Raw genomic sequence first — 19904 nt, 5'->3', positions numbered from 1 at the left:
TACTACTACTACTACTACTACTACTACTACTACTACTACTACTACTACTACTACTACTACTACTAACTACTACTACTACTACTACTACTACTACTACTACTACTACTACTACTAATATATTTACTAGTAATAATATAAATAATAATAGTATTATTAAGATAGAGGATATTTTCATTAAGCGTAACTTGCAAGATTTATGATTCACAAATTACAGAACTCAATCTTCCCAGTCAATATCAACAATAACACATAATCTTATAATTTCGCATTCAACAATATTTGCTCGTATTCAGAACGCGATATTAGCATTTATTTAGCATAATTTACGTTACGTACATATACTATAGAATTTCAGACATAAAAGCGCGTATTCTGAATACGAGCCTATAAATATAATATAATGTATAGTGTTACGTACATCAGTTACATCGTTGAGTGCAAAATTACAATATAACATACGCAGTTGGAAAATTTGTATTAAAAATATACTTCATGTGACATAAATGATTTATTTAAATTTTTAACATAAGATGAATATGTTACAAAGTAACACAAATATTATGTAAATAAAATTGCCACAAAAAACGTAACACTGACAATTTGTAAGCAAACTACGGAAATATATTTTTCGGTCAACTTAACATTTATGATATATATGTTAAATTAACACATATTTTATTTGTTTATCTTAAAATTTTTATTTTAAAACACATTTTTATGTTATTGATTTCTTTATTTATAAATTATGTTTTTTACTAAGCAGTATTAAATATCAGTTTAATACAAAAAATGTAAATAACATAATCACAATAAATGAAATTAATACTTAAATCTTAAAAATTCAACACAGATTTTTAACAACTACTTGAGTAAACTATTTTCAACACAAATACTAAATATTTTTTATTGTGATAGATGGTATATTACTTTCTTGTTATGTTGTACTGGGTCGTACGTTTTATTAATTCTATTAATTGAAACGAGATCTCTTGAGATTCCCAAAAAGAATTCTCCACCTGAATCTAATCCTATAATCGTACAAGCGTCTGTTTGTAGATAGAGCGTCGCGTTCTCCGGTATTTTGTGATCTATCGCTCCGAATATTTTGTATCGGATCGCCAAAAGTCTGGTACTGTTTTTCCCGGGAGAAGAGTAAAAATTCGATAATACCCAATGGCGTTTGTATCTGCGAGAGTGTACCGATCGGTGATGGATGTTCCCTGAAAGCCGACGCCGTGGAATGTAACTGGCCGTCATCGGAATATCAATGACCGTCCGGCATTCTCGGCGTAGCTCAACGTAATTAGACCCCGCCGTTGGTCTCTCGGGGCAAGAAATGGAGTCGTCCCTCCGCCACGCGCGCCTAAAACATGTCAAGCACGTAGAAATTCGAAATTCGAAGCGTTGAAGCTTCATGTCGATACGCGCTTAACACATATCAATATGCCTAAAGTAAATGTTTATCGGAAGAATAGTACACTCGTGTCAAAAATTGCTTTTGTCAACCAATACAAACGAAAAAAAAAAAAACGATGATCGCACACTTTGGTATCATCTCGTACTGGTAATTTTTCAGCCATAAACAATTTAATTGAGAAACACAAATTAGAATTACAAAATTTTCTTGTAATAATTAAAAATAAGATATTTTATTTACATTTCTTCTATTATTACTCGAGAAAATATTTTACTTTATGTTTTTCCACTTGTTATGAGACGGATTAATTTTTATTTTTACTCTTATTTTAACTTCTCTTTATTTTTTTTTCGCTTTTTCTTTTCTTAATTTTAATTTTGTTGCAGCTTCTCATTCCCGTTTCACTCTGTAATATTTCTCAAGCTTTATAAAAAAGTTTATTTTTATATTTTATTTTTATTAACATTACTTTTGCTATATTATTTCCGTTATTTATATATTTTTGTTCCTACACTTTTTTTTATGTTTATGTAGACCCCTTAGAGGGTTTGTTTTACAATACTATAATAAACACCTTTATCTATCTATTTATCCCTGTGATACTTCTCATGACGGCACGGTGTCGTCGTAACCGCGCTTATACATACTCCCAATTTATCAGGACTGATAAATAACGAGACAAACGCGTTTTCCCTCAGCTTGTCCGGAATCACGAGCAGAATGGATGGAACTGAGCGGCGGAGGTGGCGCGGTATGCTATGCGCCGTCACGTCTGGGCAAACTCGTTTTGCGTGTCACTGGGTTTCCCAGGGTCACTCAACAGTGCCATGTGAGCCAACACCCTGAAGAGAATCACCATCGTGAAACCAGGCATCTGTATCTGGGCTTCCATCATCCTTGGGATCGAGATCTCTGGAAAAGCTGGATCAAAAAGGTAAACATCTCCACTATTCTTTCACATGAAATCGAGAAAATTTCTCGTAACGATTCAATTTGTGACAAAATACAGAAAACATCTGAAGACATCATCTTAGAAAAGAAATATGATTTCAAGTCAACTAGAATAATTTGAATTGAAATATGTAACAATATAAGATTTTTTTTTTTTAAATAACAAAAGCTGCAGTAGAATTATTAAAAAATATATTTGTTTTATTATATCATTAAGAAATTGAAAATTTATTATATTGTTCTTGTTCATCAAAAGATTGACTTGATTCATGTAAATAATTTTCACATCAGTAAAAAATATCTTAATAAAATAAAATTTATATAAATATTAAAATTATTCATCACATCATATAATTAAAATCGATGTAATTAATCTTTTAGTAAACAAGAACAATATAATAAATTTTCAGTTTCTTAACAATATATAATAAAACAAATATTATATTTTTAAAAAATCTACAGCAGCTTTTGTTATTAAAAAAATATCATCGATCTTCTTTGCTTTGCGTGCATTTACCGATTTAAGATTTACTTCATTGGTAAAAACATTCGGTATTATACCAATTCGGTATTATACCAGTAAATTAACTCTCTTGATATATTTGGAAAAAAATTCCAATTGTTCAACAGCGATAAACTTCTACTACTACAATAAATAAACACAGAGAACAATTCACAGTGACGCGTGATGAATAAGAATAGAGAAATCCATTTTCCAAGAAGTGTGTACAGCCTTCGTTGCAGTCGATGTTTGCGCTATAATTTCAGTCGTCTTAAAATTTAAGCAGTTGAAACCGATTCCCGGGACTTCTCTTTGGGCATACATAACTTCACAAGGAAATGAACGATTCTTATGCAACAAGCTCGGACAAGACTGAATTTTGCATGACGTCTTGAAGATAAGCGAAACCGACGCTTACACGAGGACTACGCGAATTGATATTTAAAATGCATAAGGATGTGTATGTGCCAGCACGTAAAAAATTTTGTTTCTTGGAATATCTGCGTAAATTATTTCGGATCTTGGCATCTTTGTACAGAAAAGTATCCTGAATCTCCCAACAATCCTTTCGAAAAGGCCTTTAGCGCCTTTATTGTAAATAGGTCATATGGAGGTGATATTCCGAATAGGTAATATTCCAAAGCATATCGACCATATCTGGAAAGGAATAGATAGAACGTCAATGCAGAAGCGACGAACAGAGTGCAACATGGAAATTATGCCATACAGGGAAGGCGCGAACAGCGCTCGATAATGTCGTTACACGGCGACGGACAGCGCAGTGAATTAGAATTGTGTATTGTTAACTCGCGGTCCGATGCAAATGAGGACAAACATAGGCGTTTTGATGGGCTTTAATAGAATCACCAGCTAACAAAAAGGACAACGGAAGGTTGTCCGATATATCGTATAGCTGGCAATTCCGCAAATATGCATCAGTTTGCTATGAAATGTCTCTTCATCATGCGCGCTATATATGCACTTGTTTAATAAACGCCGTTGTAGAAAAAAAAAGCAAAACATATGCAATGTTGCGAAAACGTTACATACATAATGTAGCGTTTCTAATTAGAGATTTTACTTATAATTAAATGCATACAGCAAAAGAGTTGAGAGTTTTTAAAGGAAAGATATCTTGTAAAAACTTTTCTCGTATTCACATCACCGCTTATTTCCAGAGTTAATAAATAGACGCTTAATTTTCAATAACTGCGCAGTCGAGTTTTTAAAGAGCTGAATGGTATAGTTAAAGCATCAATGAAATCAAAGGACAATCTCTTTTCTTCATCTCGCGAATCCGGCGATATCGCGATTGAAAAGATGAGTGACAACGAGAATAAGAGAGGTTGGTTGTAGGATGGTCCAAGACTGAAAGAAGAGAAATACGGGTAGCAGGAGGAATCCAAAATGATGCAAACATTGGCCTAGAGGCACACTCTGAATATGAAATCACGATGAACAAACTTTAATATCTGAATGCACGACGAAGAAGAGGGGTAAAAAGGTTGGAAAGAGAAGATAAGAGACGAAAGCAGACATGGCTGTTTCTATAACGTTATGACCGAAACGATTACCAACATCCGCGGCATTATTGGTGATTCAGATCGATCTCCCGATATTTTCGATAACAAATAGCATAGTTGTAATGACGCAGTCAAAAATATTTTTTTCTGACTTACTCATAACATCCAGTGATAGATTTTAAAGCCCTTTCCTCCCCCTGATATTTCAAACAAAACAACATTTAAATCTCCCAATGATTTCGATTCTTTTTCGAGAATATTAAAACGTAGCACAGCAACTAGACCAAACAATTCGGCGCGGATTTTATTTCCACATCAGTATATATGTTATTTACAAATATTTGTTATGATAACTATACACTATTGGAAAATAGATATTTACAAAATCGTAGTGCAATTTAAAAAGGTTCTGAGCGATCACGAGAAAGCCACCGTTGAGAATAGCTTCACTTCACATCATTTACGCCAATGGACTCTTTTCAAATTGAATAAATGGCAACTTGCGAGAAATTTAACGTATACGCAGAGATGCACGATAATTCGACAAACACGAGTGAGTTTGATAACATTTGCAATACACCAAAGTGAACGTGATGCAGCTCAAAACGCGAGATCATGAATCGGATAAACACATCACTAAATATTCAACGATCAGTTGTACAAATACGAGATGCGACTCTTTTTATCTCTTTTTCTCTCGTTCTCTCTCTCTCTCTCTCTCTCTCTCTCTCTCTTTCTCTCTCTTTCTCTCTTCCATTTGTCTTGCATTATTCAACGCGAGTATTTTGCCACTTTTCTCTATAGCGTAAATGCATCGCCGCCACCATGAACCTGCTGTTATTACATCGACTTGATGCACGGCGATCGCATTTAATCCGGCCGTTGAATTTTCCGCTAATGTATTGTCGTGCAGTGAATGATGACTAAAATTTCCGGAATGTCAATCCAAATTTTTGACCTTTGAAAATCTTTTCCCTGTTCTGTCATTTTATTTTATGCCGATTTTATAACGATTTTACGCACAAAAGATTCATACTGCATGCCAAAAAATTAATGTCTATCAAAAATCTTTACCGAAATTCTCTATAAATTTATTATTATTCTTATTTTTCCGAATTAAATTTCTCTATATATACATATGTATATATAGCTGTTTACTTTATATATAATAATTTTATTTAAAAAGCTTTAATTTGATTATTATACAAGTTTATTTAATCAAACAAGGTTTATTAGTATGTATCCACAAATTTATCATGTATCTAATTAATAGTTTTAAGACATTTATTTATTATACATACATTTTTTATAGAAATAAAAGCTTATATAATTACAGATTTAGTATTTAATTTATGATATTGTCATCTGTTCTTTATTTAGCATTTACTGGCGCAATTTGCTTGCGTCAAACTGAGTTATTTTCAAGCACGTACCAGATAATGAAACAATTTTCTTGAATACGGCATGCCGATGACACGATCGAGTGGGCTGTGACATTTTGTAGTGGGACGTCATTATTTACTTAATAGGAATGAAACGTTTTAAACGATTGACTCTCTATGACAAGTCAGTTTGATACATCAGCTATTTGTATTTATTGTCTTGACAGTTTTGATACTCTCTATCCATTAAATCAGACAGTTTATCAATACCGCTTTAATACTCAATTAATTTTCCGATAATTGGCTTTTTTGAGAATATTTAAATTTATACCTATAAAAGATGGAAAAAATTAACGGAGTTGATCGGGATTCAAATTAGCTATTTCATGACTGTTCTATTATTCTCGTTATTATTCCGATCTTCTGTCACCTGATCAATCTTATACATTTACATTATAATTGGATATTTATAAGAATATTTACAAGAATATTTATAAGAATGTTTATAAGAATATTTATAAGAATATTTAGTTCATATACGTTCTTTACAGTGTTTTAAAATGTTTAGCATCATTATTAAATTGCGATCAATATTTTTATTTCTGTTTATGATTGCAATTCCGTTTATGATTCAAATCCGATAGCAGTCGGCTCGCAGTTTATATAACGGAAAATGTAATAATTTATAATTTATATAGAAGTATTATTAAACACCAAGATCCAGTCTAAACTATATTTAGCATCTCACTTATTGTATTACTCATATAAGTTCTTTTTACGTTTTATGTATTAGATAATTATTAAATAAGTAATTATTGAATCTCTTGTTTATTTCTTATTATATACAAAATGTTATAATTATCTGTTAATCTCCTTTAAAAGAAGAAATATGTGATCTTAAAATATTTAACAGAAAATTTTTTATTATTATTGATACTATTATTAATGTTAACATTAATAACACGTTTTTTTATTATTTATTTATAAGTTATTGTTTTTTGCGTAAAACTAATGTACACTGAAAGCAAAAAAATAGGTTGCTGCAACAATTTAGATAATAAAATATGACATAGCATTTTTTAATCGGCTGCAGCAACCAATTTTTGGTTGTAACAGCAAATTTTTAGTTGCGTTAATCTATCTGCAATGTCAATGTATGATTTCCAGGTAACTAAAAATTTGCTGCTACAACCAAAAACTGATTGCCGATATTTTATTGCCATATTTTATTATTTAAATTGTTGCATCAACCAATTTTTTTCTTTCAGTGTATCTAAAAATATTTAATCTTTATTGTCGTCTGAAAAATACATATAATAATATGAATTTTATTTAATTTTACAAAAGGGAATGTTACTTAACGTTAAATATGTAGAATCATATGTACATATTTATAAATTTTTGCAAAAGCGAAGCTTATGCAATATTGAGTCCATTAAATTTACAAATTTTAAAACACGAAGTCCGATTAATAGAAACGTGTCCAAATATTCGATTGCATTCACTCGACGACAGACGATCGACATTCCAGTCGCGCGGGCAAATTTATCGCACTGCTCTGTTTGATAAAAACAACAGGAAAAAAAAATGAAAAATAAACAAATATGACTCGATATAATGGATCATACTTTCCAATCTGATTATCCGCACGTTCCATTCAAGATGCGTTCATGCGTGCCAACAGAACGCATTGACCACGATGGAATGTTGCATCCACGTAGCTGCATCCATATACGTGTTAGCGTCTCATTAATTAATCGTATTCCTCATGTTCGCTATATTCGCAGCTAGAATTAAATCATTTATGAGATATCTACGAAATCTATGTTTGTGACGTGAATTCTTTCTTTTCGACATGTTCATTGCAAATTCTTTTTTTTGATCAATCAGTGATTGCTGTGATTTCATGAAAATACTTAGCTCCATTATTTCGATCTGCCTTTTTAACTGGAAAATGCATAAAAATATTCTGTGCGCATTTTTCGTTGTTATACAAATATATAATCCTGCTATTATTTACAACTACAAATGTTATTTTACTTCAATGTACTTGTCAGCGTATTTCCGTAGGAAAATTTGTCTCTCGCAATGCATTTTGCAACTTTTTAATACCATGATTTTCATTTGCACAACTAACGCATTAAATCGATCTTTATTAAAGACAATTTAATAAACAAAAATATCGAACTCTAGTTATACAGAGGATTTGCAAATATTACAATTTTTTCTAATATTTATTTGCAACAGTTATATTTTAATGTACATGTCAATATATGTAGAGAATAAAATGAAGCCAGCATAACTTTTTTCAATGGTACAAGTATAGTTAGACTAAAAAAAATATTTAAAAATAAAAATAATAGCTTTTAAGTTATTGAAAAAAATAATTACAACTATTTAAATTTAAAATGTAAACATGAGAAAACGAGAACGCAAATAAATTAATTTTAATTTATTTAATTTAAAATGATACTTCAATTGAGTTTTATTAAAATCATTGATTAAAAATCTTTTTTTATATTAATTTATAATGTAATTAATTTTTAATAATTTTTTTAATATTCAAGTCGAAATCAATCTTCAATTTTAAGAGATTTAAAAATTCTATGACAGAATACTGAACTGTAAAAAAACATAGAAATTGTATTTTTATTTATTTTATTATTATTTAAGAAAAAAAGATTGCAATTATCATCTAATTCAACTTTATAATTTACTAATTATTTTCGATGTTAATTATATATTTTTTTATAGAATAATTATGAATATAATTATTATTAACTTATAGCAAACTAGCTATAAAAATAGAGCTCCTATAACTATAATTATTTTATCATGTAATTATACAATAGTTAGAAATACTGTAGTTACAATAAACATTTTTCTTTCAGTGCATTTTGAAAAGAAATTCCTCTCTTCGCGCCTTTATTAATATCTTTATTTATTCCGCTTTATTGATATAATTATTTATTTCGCTTTACATAATAATGTGGAGCGCAATGTTATCATGTTGAAAATGTAATGTCGTGTAAAATCGATCCATCAAAATTAATTTTAGAACGACGCAAACCTCTCTTTATCCGGAAGAAAAAGTATTGTTTATTATATGCGGAAAACTGTTGAAGGCATCGCGTAATTCGTTTTACTCAGCGATGTGGTAACAAAATTCAACGTATCATTAACCGAAAATTATAAGAGGCTCGGAAATGGCAGTGGATTACGAGGAATAATTGCCATACGGAACAGGTGATCAATCTCACAGTGCCGCTTTTTACAATGTAATCGCGAATGACAACGAGGAAGATTAATTAATGCCAATGATATGATGCGTGAAATGGATAAAGATAAATCTTGTTCGATGGCGACTTGATAACTGCTACGATAAAAGCGCAAATAATTAATTAATTCATTAAGGAATTAATAGATCACAGGTGTTCGGACAATGCCTAATGTAATACTCTGTTCTCGAACGTCGATTATGCAGCGAAATGAAAAATACAATACTATTTAAAAATCAACATTAATTGATTTATTATTTTAGAAATTGCATAAATATCAAATGATTAATTATTCGATAAAGCAATTAATAAAAAGAATTATGGTATTCTGATTATAATAATTGTAATAATAATAACTATTGCTATAACTAGATTATGTTATAATTAATTATTAATTATAGAAAATATCTTGTAATCATTTTTAAAACGTGGAATATAAAAATCTATTAAACTTTCTTAAGATTTAAATTAAGATGTTTAAGAAAAAAATTTAGGAAACAATTATATTTATTAGAAATCCTGTCATTAAAATAACTCTTCTGCATATTTATAATATCCCAAATTATAATATCAAAAATCTAAGAAATACAATATTTATTAATCGATGATTTGTAATTCAAGCAAGGTTCAATAATCTCGATTAAATAATTACTAGCTACTTCCATTATCCCATTATATTGTATCTCATAATATGTATTATCAAATATGATTCATTCTTCTACGTTACACTATTATAATCGCTTCATATTAAATAGGATAAGCATTAAATATACTGAATAATCTACATTTTGGTTTTGATTCTGTATATACATAAATGTAATAAATGTATGCTTTGTCGATCTTGTATGTGTTTGCGAACATGAAACTAAATGAATCCATTTACTGCAATGTTATTACGCGGAATTAATACTATAATTTGTATCATAGGTCGATTTTTGTTGCCACAAATCCACTCTTAGCTGAAGCCAAGTACGTGTTTAACTGAAATTTCACCGCAAAATTCTGCGCGTTACGTAATTCAAGCATGAATTAATTTCTCGCTGAACATATGTCATGCAACATGACGAAATTATAAAGAGTTTGCTGAGTGTGTAAGCGATCTCTTTTGCCTTCACTTAAATTGGCGCGATTTGTTACAGTCACGATCGTTAAATACGAAAAGATTCACAGATTTCACTTTTGTTGTACGAAGAATTTTTATCTTCACGCAAATTCTCTCATGTAATGATTCTTCATTCGCAGAGTAAAGGAACAGAATAACGTAAAAGAGAAAAATCGGGCTTGAGGGATAAAAGCTCTGCCCTAATTTCTCACGCATCTAGAAAGGGAACTCTCTCCTAGAAACGCACCTAGAAAGGGAAGGAAAATAACAGCGATTAGCCTTGTAATGGATTCGAAATTAGGGCTGACTGTTTTTGGGCATTTATCGCTAGAATCTGAGGACAGGAAGATTTAAATTGATACTTATTGTTTGAGTTATCGAGGAAAATAATGCAGGCACTACGTATTAATTCATCTTTTACAGTGTGGAAATAAATTAGAAAAGTAATACTTTAGCTTGCGTAACAAACCAAATAAATTAACCCAAAGTTTCTGAGACAGTCCTTTCCAAGAAAGTGACAAATATCTTTAAACTCAAAAACTTGTATTTTTACATTTGAAAAGTAAATTTAGAGATTTAACGTATGACATAAAAATTACTTTTACTCTCAAATCATAAGAAATAATTAATAAATTAGAAGTATACAATATTTTTTTTCTATGATAATTTCGCTTATCTTTTGTCATAATTAAACGAATATGTTTTATGCTCGATACTCGAAGCCATCTACATTTTGAAACTTATTGAGAAAGATATAAAGTTCAAATAGCTATTTCAGTCGTATATCTTCGATTGGACCGTCGAGGTCTGCGGTTCTTTTTAGAATCCACTGTAAATCGCGAAAGTTTTTCCTTAATCGTTGAAAGGCACTTCGCAAAAGTTGCTAGTTACACTCGCATCACTATTTTCGCCTTTCCCTGTTCCTCGTTCCTCTTGGATTGCTTCTCAATCATTCTTGAAACAGTTCTATCGCACAAAATAAAAATCATTACATTTAGTTAAACGTCAATAAACGTACGATTACGATAACGCTAAAAACATATAGAATATCCCGCTATCAAATGGATCTTTACCCATAAATATGTCAAACTTGTTTTACAAATTGCAAAATTTAAATTTATATTGCATCTACTATTGTATAATACTGAAAGAGGACTGGGAATAAAAGGGAAAATAAGTCAACTTTGCATACCAATTTAGTAGCTAAAAAAACAGTTAACTTATAATTATAACTTGTTAATAAAGTAATAATTCATAAACAAAGAAATATGGAAACTTAAGAAATATTTATATATTTTTTAATTTAGATCCGAGTGAATTTTTTTTTTCATTTTAAATTTGTGAATCGATATTCTTTTAATGGAAATCAATTTTTAACAGATATTATAATTATAGAATAATTACAACATAACTTATGTTTTATTAAATACTGTGTGCGCGATGTATGTGTTGCCACTGGCACATTTTTTATTAAAGTACCATTGTTATCTACTGGTTTATCTTGTCCATCCTTTGCGTCTCCTCGCCCCACCCGTTCCATTTTCACCCTCAAAAGATCTTTACAAGAATAAACCAGTAGCGAACGTGTGTTCACATGAATTCCACTTGTTAGTCACAAAGGGAAAACAACGAGGGCAAGCGAATTCTGCCACCCCATCGTTTTTTTTTCGCCGACAAAATAATTTCCGAGGACCCTTAAAGCGTCGCATACCGACGTGATCAAAAGAATTTTTATTAAGGCGGCTTATTAAGTTCTCAACAAGGAATTTCGCGATACAATCTTTAGTCAATTTTCTTCCTCTAATTTCAAAATTTCATTAGAAAAATTCAATACGCACGCAAGTTCTTTTTCTATAAATCTTCAATGACAGTAACGACGCGTTTAATGCACAATTGATCGATTAACAACATTATTGCTTCATACTTTTCATTAATCGAAAACTCTCAATTGTCTTAAACGATTGTTTCATCGTTAAAAGTTACCTGAAAAGGAGCACGTTCTCACTAAGTTTTCCCGGATGGACATGACGGTGGAAAAACATTGTCGCAGAAACTACGTCGTGCAAGTGTAGCCTTGCAAAAAGCCACAAACTTTAGTATTAGCTGCTAAGAGGTAGGACACATGAAGAGGAGAGAAAACAGGACAAGCAAACAGGAGAGGCGTCTTATTCCACCTGATTTTGCAGATTCTTCCAGAACGGTATAACGCTTTTTCAGGTAGAAAAGCAAGAGAGAAAGAAAAAAGTTCACGAGAACAGCACGATAATGATGTTCTCATTACGGGGGAAAATCTCCTTCGTCCAAGCACGAAGTCCACCATATACGAGGTGTCCAACTAACAAGATCGTGGTAATGACTCATTAAACGCATCGATTTCTCATCGGGAATGACGCAGGTGGCAAGGGAACCATCTTAACAGTTTTTCACGCATTACCGTGTCATTCGGGAAAAGAGAGAGCAACACGACTCTGTCCGTGATCGATCGGTTTTTTCAATCGGATTTTGCAATCATTTGAGATACTCCACAGAGTCGCTTAAGAAAGTCATAAAAATTGCAAAACAAAATCGTCAAAACGTTCTACTCTTCTCTAATACGAGAAAGAAGATTACGGAATTATAAAGTGACTTGTTGCATCAAAAGTATGCAAATAAAAAATTTCTATATATCCTTCTTTATTTCTATATATCCTAATCAAACATAATTACTTTACTGCTGCAATTTGCGTCGGCTGGGCTATTATTATTTAACACCTTGGAAATTATACAGTGTATCCGATCAATTCCCACAAGACAAATAGCCACATTGACTATCGCTTTTCGGTTCATTGGGCGAAATTAATGCGTTTAGGGCATACATGTATAGGTTAAATAGAATGTATGTTTACTGAATGTTACATTGATCCTTTGAAGCTTATCAATGCTATCAATGCTATCACATCAATTATTGCGTATTTGTATCTTAAACGATAAATGCTTTTTTTTGTTTTAATTAGAATAAAATTTATCCCCTAATTTATCCCCAGATGATGATGATGCTCGTAATTATAACAGCAATACAATCTTTTTATGATAAAGTTAATTCTTAATACACATGATTAGATCATTCATGGTCTGCATATTTCTTTTTTTTTTTTAAATGCATAACTTCATAAATATTTTCTAATGATATCAAAGTATATACAGGGTGCGTCATCAAAATCCGGACAAATTTCAATTTAAATTTTCCGCTATACAGTGCCTCCTCCAGAGGTTGTTGTCCGAGAAAGCCTGATGCTTCTAGTAAACAATCATATTCTCAAAATGGCGATGTTGAAATCAAGTGCGGAATATAATCGAAGAATCGCGATCGAAGGCCTTCGCGCTGGGTGCTCAGCAACTCAGTTAATAATTTTTTAGATACCCGAGATCAATCGTTTATGACATTGTGGCAAAATATACGGGTTTGGAACAGTCTAAAGAACAGTTTAGAAAATTCCAGTATGCCAATGAGGAAGAGTCATTCGAAAGAACATACCGCGAGGACTTCCGCATTGAAAGGGCTCAAGTGCTAATTTCGGATGATCCAAAGCAATCGTTGCGCGTTCTGATGGATATAATAAAGCTGTAGATGGAAACTATGGTGTCCGGAAGGCCATGTTTTTCAACAGGACGGTGCATCGGCTACCGGATACGAGTCACTTGATTCAAAATTGACAACAAAATTGACTCTCAAACAACGTCGGTATGTTTTGGTTCAAGGAATTTTGGTCTCCCAACAACCCAGATTTAAATCCCTTGGATTACTATGTATGTATGGAGCGTAGTTGAAAGGATTACAAACAAGTCTCGGTATCCCAATATGATCATTAAGGACCGCTATTGAGGCAGTATTTGTCGATATGGACAGCGCTACATTACAGCGTGCGTACGAATGCTTCAGACCAAGAATAGAGGCCATCAATTCAAACTAATGAGAGATATATCGAATAATTGTGCTCTACAGGAATCTCCCAAGTGCCATGTAAAAGGATTTTTTGTAATATTTAATTTTTCATTAAAAACATTTTGTTTAAAGAAATTGTTCAACTTGTCCGGATTTTGGTGACGCACCCTATATATATATATATATATATAAGAATGACTTATTAATTTTTGTATACTTGTAAAAGTGTAAAAATAAAAATTAACTCCAAATACGAACCTATCATGTGTACTAATATGTATGATGTATAGTTAAAACGTAACTATACATCTTCCTAAATTGAAAAATTGTCAAATAAGCATTATTGTGCAAATAATAAGTTAAATTTTTTTGTGCAAAAAAAAATAATTATGAGATTTCCAAATATTTAATTTGCATAAATATAAATATTTATATATACAATCTCTCAAATAGTAAAAAAAAAATATTTTTTGTTGCATCCGCATTTTGAAAGATTTATCTTAAATTTGAAGATTTTATATTCTATCTCACAATCAGTGACAAATAGATAAAAATAAATATTCGAGATTAATTTAATCTCAAAAATAAATATGTCATTCTTCTTTTATAACTTCATAATATAATATGATTATATATAATTAACGTACAAAAAGAACATATTTTATCAAAGATATGAAATTATCAAATTTAATTTTGAGATGGTAACACTATCTTTTGAGAAACGAAGAAGTTTCAGAGAAACTGAAGTAAGAAGAAATGCTACGTTGATACGGCAGAATTCTGTAAGAATACATAGTACGCGGATTTTGATATCTTCTCTCTATAATAACGACAAAAAATAAAAATTAAAGAAATTAAAGAAATATCAATAATAAAATAAAAATATAATAATTATAAAAATATAGTAATTATAAAAATATAAAAATATTATACGGAGATTAATAAAAATTAATTTTGAAAATGAGATGAATGTCAATAAAATATTTTTATCTGAAAATGGAAAGCGCTTTTCATAAATTTTTCATAATTCTGTAATAGATTACAAATTATTCTATAACAGGATCTACATTTTAAATGAATAATTATCGTTTCTTAATAATTTATTAATTACTTACTATTATTTTTATTACTAAAAAATATAAATTTTTTTCTATACTTACTGTATCGCGCTTATCCAATTACCCCGATCAGTTTACGATGTAAAAGAAACTGATAACCAATGCGAGTTCACCTCATTTTCTTTCTCACGAGCCACAATTTTCTTTGAATGAACGGTATCTTGTCACTTTCCTCATATCCAATTCACCACCGCAAGTTCTCTATACCTGCCTAATCGACCGATCGCCTAGATATCCATCCTCGTCAATTTCTCCCCCGTCCAACTCCCGCTTGCCATAGCGTTTCCGGCTTTTCCAGGACAAAAACGGACGGTATGGTACGGCCGGAATGCATTTATCGAACGGTGGGAAAAGAATCCTTATCGCGTTATTCAAATATCCTCCTCGCGCACGTTCGATCACGTATATCAAATATCCTCTCAGTATCTCTCGCCTGGCGCACTCCACGTTACTCCTCGCGCAGAATTTCGAATAAAAGGCTCAACGGGGTCTTGGCACAGGTGTGAGGTAATCCCCAAGACGCTTCCTATATTTCCACGAATACTTGCTGTATTCCAAAACCCGCTCATTCTCTTTCCCTTTCTCCTTGTATTCCCTTCGGTTACTCGCCCATAAATTATCGGGCGACGCGATATCGTCTACTACGCTCTCTCACAACCCTTATCTCGCGTCCTCGCTCGCGGGGGTAGTTCTCGGGAGGGAATAAACAACGAAACTGGAGTTAGAGTTTATTAGCCGCAACAGCCAGTCATACGAGTCATGATAATGTAACGTGATATCGGCGCAATTAGCTTTCCTACGACTATAACTAGGGTTCGCACGTGATATCGCGATACTTGTCGCAAGCAAAATCTAACGGCCAAGCATAATACTGCGTGTATATCTATATATGTATTATATATATAACTATAATTGTATATATAATTATTATATAATACATTATTAAATAAAGAAAATAAAGTATCATATAATAATTATCGCGTTGGGACAATAAGAATGAGTTTCTTGACGATGCGAAGATATTCATGGCATATTTATTTTCGCGCGAGGACTTTATTTATACAGTTGTATCTTGCTTCGAGTGATTCATTTAGAATGGTCAAAAGCAAACTGAGAAATTTCGCCTTAACGAACGGCGCATATCGCTGGTACCCGTTCAACGAACAAGAGATTGGATCGACACGCTCGGCCCACCATGAAATGCAAAACCGAGGATTGACGGCATGCTGAAAAAAGTGACCATCAGCAAAAATATTTATTTGAAAAATTCGAAACAATTTGTGCGGCGTTCCACAATGACTTTATAAAAAAATAGAAAATCTGCGAAATGGAAATTGGCAAACAATCACTTTATCATTCAGGATAATATTGATGTTGATAAAATCAACTAATCTCGTACGGCATGCGCAATTTCTCCTCCAGAGTACTTTCAAGAAGTTTAATTGAAATTTATTCATCGCGCGGTTTTCTCTTCGCTGATAATAGCGAGAGTTTCATATTGACAACAATTTCTTGTTTCACGCAAAATTTTAAATAAGTTTAGACAGACTATTTTCAGCTTAATTAATAAATTTTAAAACGGCAAAGTATTGATTTGTAATTTACTTATTTAATTCCAATATTGGGTAAGTTAATGTTTTTTTTAACTGAATAAAGTTAATGGCTTTACAAAATTAATAAAATTAAGTTAAAAGTTGAAGGAATAAAAAATTAATTTAACTAACATAAATTAAGTCAATATTGAACTAACTTAAATTAAAAAAAAAGTTAATTTTGAAAAAAATTATTTTTTAGATCAAAAAATGTCCTAATTTTTCTTAAAATGAGATTAAATAACTACAATATAGATTATTAAAATTATTAAAATTATTAAAGTAAATTAAATTTTTAATTTTTTTATTCATATGTGATATAAGTATATAACACATAACGATATAATTATATAAGTTATATAACTTTAAAAAAACAATCAGCATATAGAGAAGATATAAGATCAGTGATTATTTTTTAATAAGTCTTAAGTCATAAGAAATTGACCAATTATAATCGAATGCGAGAAGAATAATTGGTCAATTTCTTATGATTTAAGACTTAAAAAACATCTATTGTAGATCCGGAGGATCCTAAGGCTTATGGCATAAGGCATAAGGCATAAACTAATCAGAGGACTGTATTAACATTTTAAAAAATTATTTAAGATTTTAAAATATGAATAGATTACGATACGTCCTTAATTTTATTATATCTTACTATTTTTCTAAGATATTTAAAAGAGACAAAAAAATTTGTTAACTTAAAAAAAAGTTAAAAAGTTAACAAAGTAACTTTGTTAAGCTAAAATTTAAAATTAACTAAGTTAAAAAAAAAAGTTAAAAATTATTAATTTTTTAACTTTTTTTTTTAACTTTTAACGTTTTAACTAGTTACTACCTAACTCTGTTTAATTCTAAGAAGCTAAAAGATTTAATTGCATTAAACTATATTTGGTATCCACCCCGATAAAAACATTTCTGATAACAGATTTTAACAGTGGGTGATCTCATTTTATAGAAATTTTCATATAAAAATATACTCTTATATTAATATTATTAAACTCTTGTATTAACTTCGAAATATTATTTAATCAGTAAAAAAATAATATCTAAGATATTGGAATGAGTCACAGTGATAAGTTCAATCGATATCTCGCTGTCAGAAAAAACAGTTCTTACGAAAAGGTGATGCAGGTTGAACTTTTGTTTAACTGAACTTTTTCTTCCTCTTGGAAAAGACGAAGAAGCGCGGATGTGCGCATACCGTTATATGCATTCCAACGGTACGGGCACGCGAAATTGATCTTCAAATTGACCATTAGAGAAGTCTTCTGGCTACATCGCGAAGATTGCGCAAAAAAAATTACTTAAGATGGTCTTATACTTTAGATGCGTCCTCATAATTGAGAAAGGAAAAAGGATAAATGCTGATCTCCCGCGAGGTTCAACCATGTCAACATTACTTTTATTTCGACCATCGCGTATCTTCAGTAAATACGTATTCTGATAATGTCAAAAAAATGAATAAATTACATCCATGGATTATTTTTCCTGCATTCATGAATTTTCTGAGGTTCATCGAATTAAGAAAATCTTTTCATTAAATACTGATATTTCAATTTTTAAATACTTTAACACACAGTAGATATTTATTTTGACTACATTAATATGATAACATTATTTTGGTTTAGAAGTTTAATTGTGTGCGTTTTCTTATATAAATAACAAAATATTTACACATGTAATTCAAAATTAAAACAATTAATAAATATTTATTTATACGATTATACTTTTACGTCACAATTTGTAATATCTTTTTCTTTTTCCGAATCTTTTATAGAAAACAATGAAATTTCACATCCTTCTCTCGAGAATTTTTTCTCATAGCTAGTTAAAGGTATATCTATATAGTCAAGAATAAGAAGGTCAAGAATTTTCACAAATGCGCATACATGTGTTATGCGTTTGCGAGTGTATTTTCCCAGTGGCTAAATGTCAATGTCAGAGCGGTATCTTCGTGTCGTCCTTTCAAATAGTGTCTCAGGGCTGAAGAATCCGAAGTGTCTAGCAGACACAAAAATTGCGCAATGCTAAGCACCTGAGCGTGCTCTTCCGCTTTACGAGCTGCGGGACACGCGACAAAGTCTCCGCTCGGTTCCTCAGTGATGTGCGGGCGGTAGTCGTGAATAATGCTTCGTATCCTACGAGCAGACGAAGACGACGAATCAACTAGACTAGTGTTCCTCGAGCTCCTCTTTTTCGGGATAACGTTCGGTTGAAGAATTCCGAATCTCGCAGGATGCAAACGTACATACATAAGTATTTTAGACGTTTCGCATTTAAATGGACGAGCGTTACTTTGCGATCGTACTCAACTTCGGAAATGGACTTAAGATGCACGTTAGAAAGACGATGTTCATCCTGGATGCTATACAGGATAATTCATAAAGTTTTCATTAAACTCGAGAAAATACGTACTTTTGCAAATTTTCAATCCGCCTCTTCTTTGCGAGGATTCTAAGCGCAACATAATTGTGAGGAGCGTTTAATATTTAGAATTAAATTTAGTAAATTAAATTATGTGGAAATTTTTGTAAAATTTTTTATCTTTAGAAAAAATGAATTACGCGATTAAATTTTTATTTACTGAAAAATTAACATCAACAATTTTGAGAAAAAAATGAGTAAAATGTGGTAATTTTTGTATATTGCTAAAAACTACATGTTTTTACTCAAATGATAATTATTAAAATAATCACTATATTGAAGAATTAATTAAAAGTCCAAAACGTCAAAGAAATTCTTGAAAGCACGTTTGAACGTCGTTTTCCTTTAGGCACTGTCCCGGGAAATTAATCGGAACATGCGTTGCGGTCAGAATTTTTAACTACCGCACAAACCACCAATACGTGGTTGTCGATAATCGATTAAGGGCGATTTATCTGATTCAACGGACGTACCTATTATTAAACAAACTAGAAACTGTTCCAATCCCAGTGTTAATTTCGCAAGGATTAAAAAAGAATCGTGGTTAAGCAAAATTTAGTGAGTGACATGTATGTGGTCACATTAATCTGGTGAGAGAATCCTAAAACTTTTCCATATATACATAATAATTTATCATATTATATGTGAATTCAATAATTGATGAAGTATTCTGTGTTCTCTCAATATAAA

The 19904-nt window shown here is 31.1% G+C and overlaps 1 protein-coding gene across 1 annotated transcript in view; it reads left to right on the top strand.

The window, feature by feature from the left end:
* LOC108692942 (protein phosphatase PHLPP-like protein) overlaps window positions 1-19904 on the top strand; it is a 44594-nt gene that overhangs the window by 2594 nt on the left and 22096 nt on the right. The window contains exon 2 of the mRNA XM_018201523.1: window positions 2116-2351. Coding sequence (XP_018057012.1) covers window positions 2142-2351 — 210 coding nt within the window. The 5' untranslated portion in view covers window positions 2116-2141. The remainder of the gene's footprint in view (window positions 1-2115; window positions 2352-19904) is intronic.

Source organism: Atta colombica, unplaced genomic scaffold (assembly GCF_001594045.1).
Source record: "Atta colombica isolate Treedump-2 unplaced genomic scaffold, Acol1.0 scaffold83, whole genome shotgun sequence".
Classification (NCBI taxonomy): Eukaryota; Metazoa; Arthropoda; class Insecta; order Hymenoptera; family Formicidae; genus Atta; species Atta colombica.
This window is presented reverse-complemented; position numbering and strand designations above follow the sequence as displayed.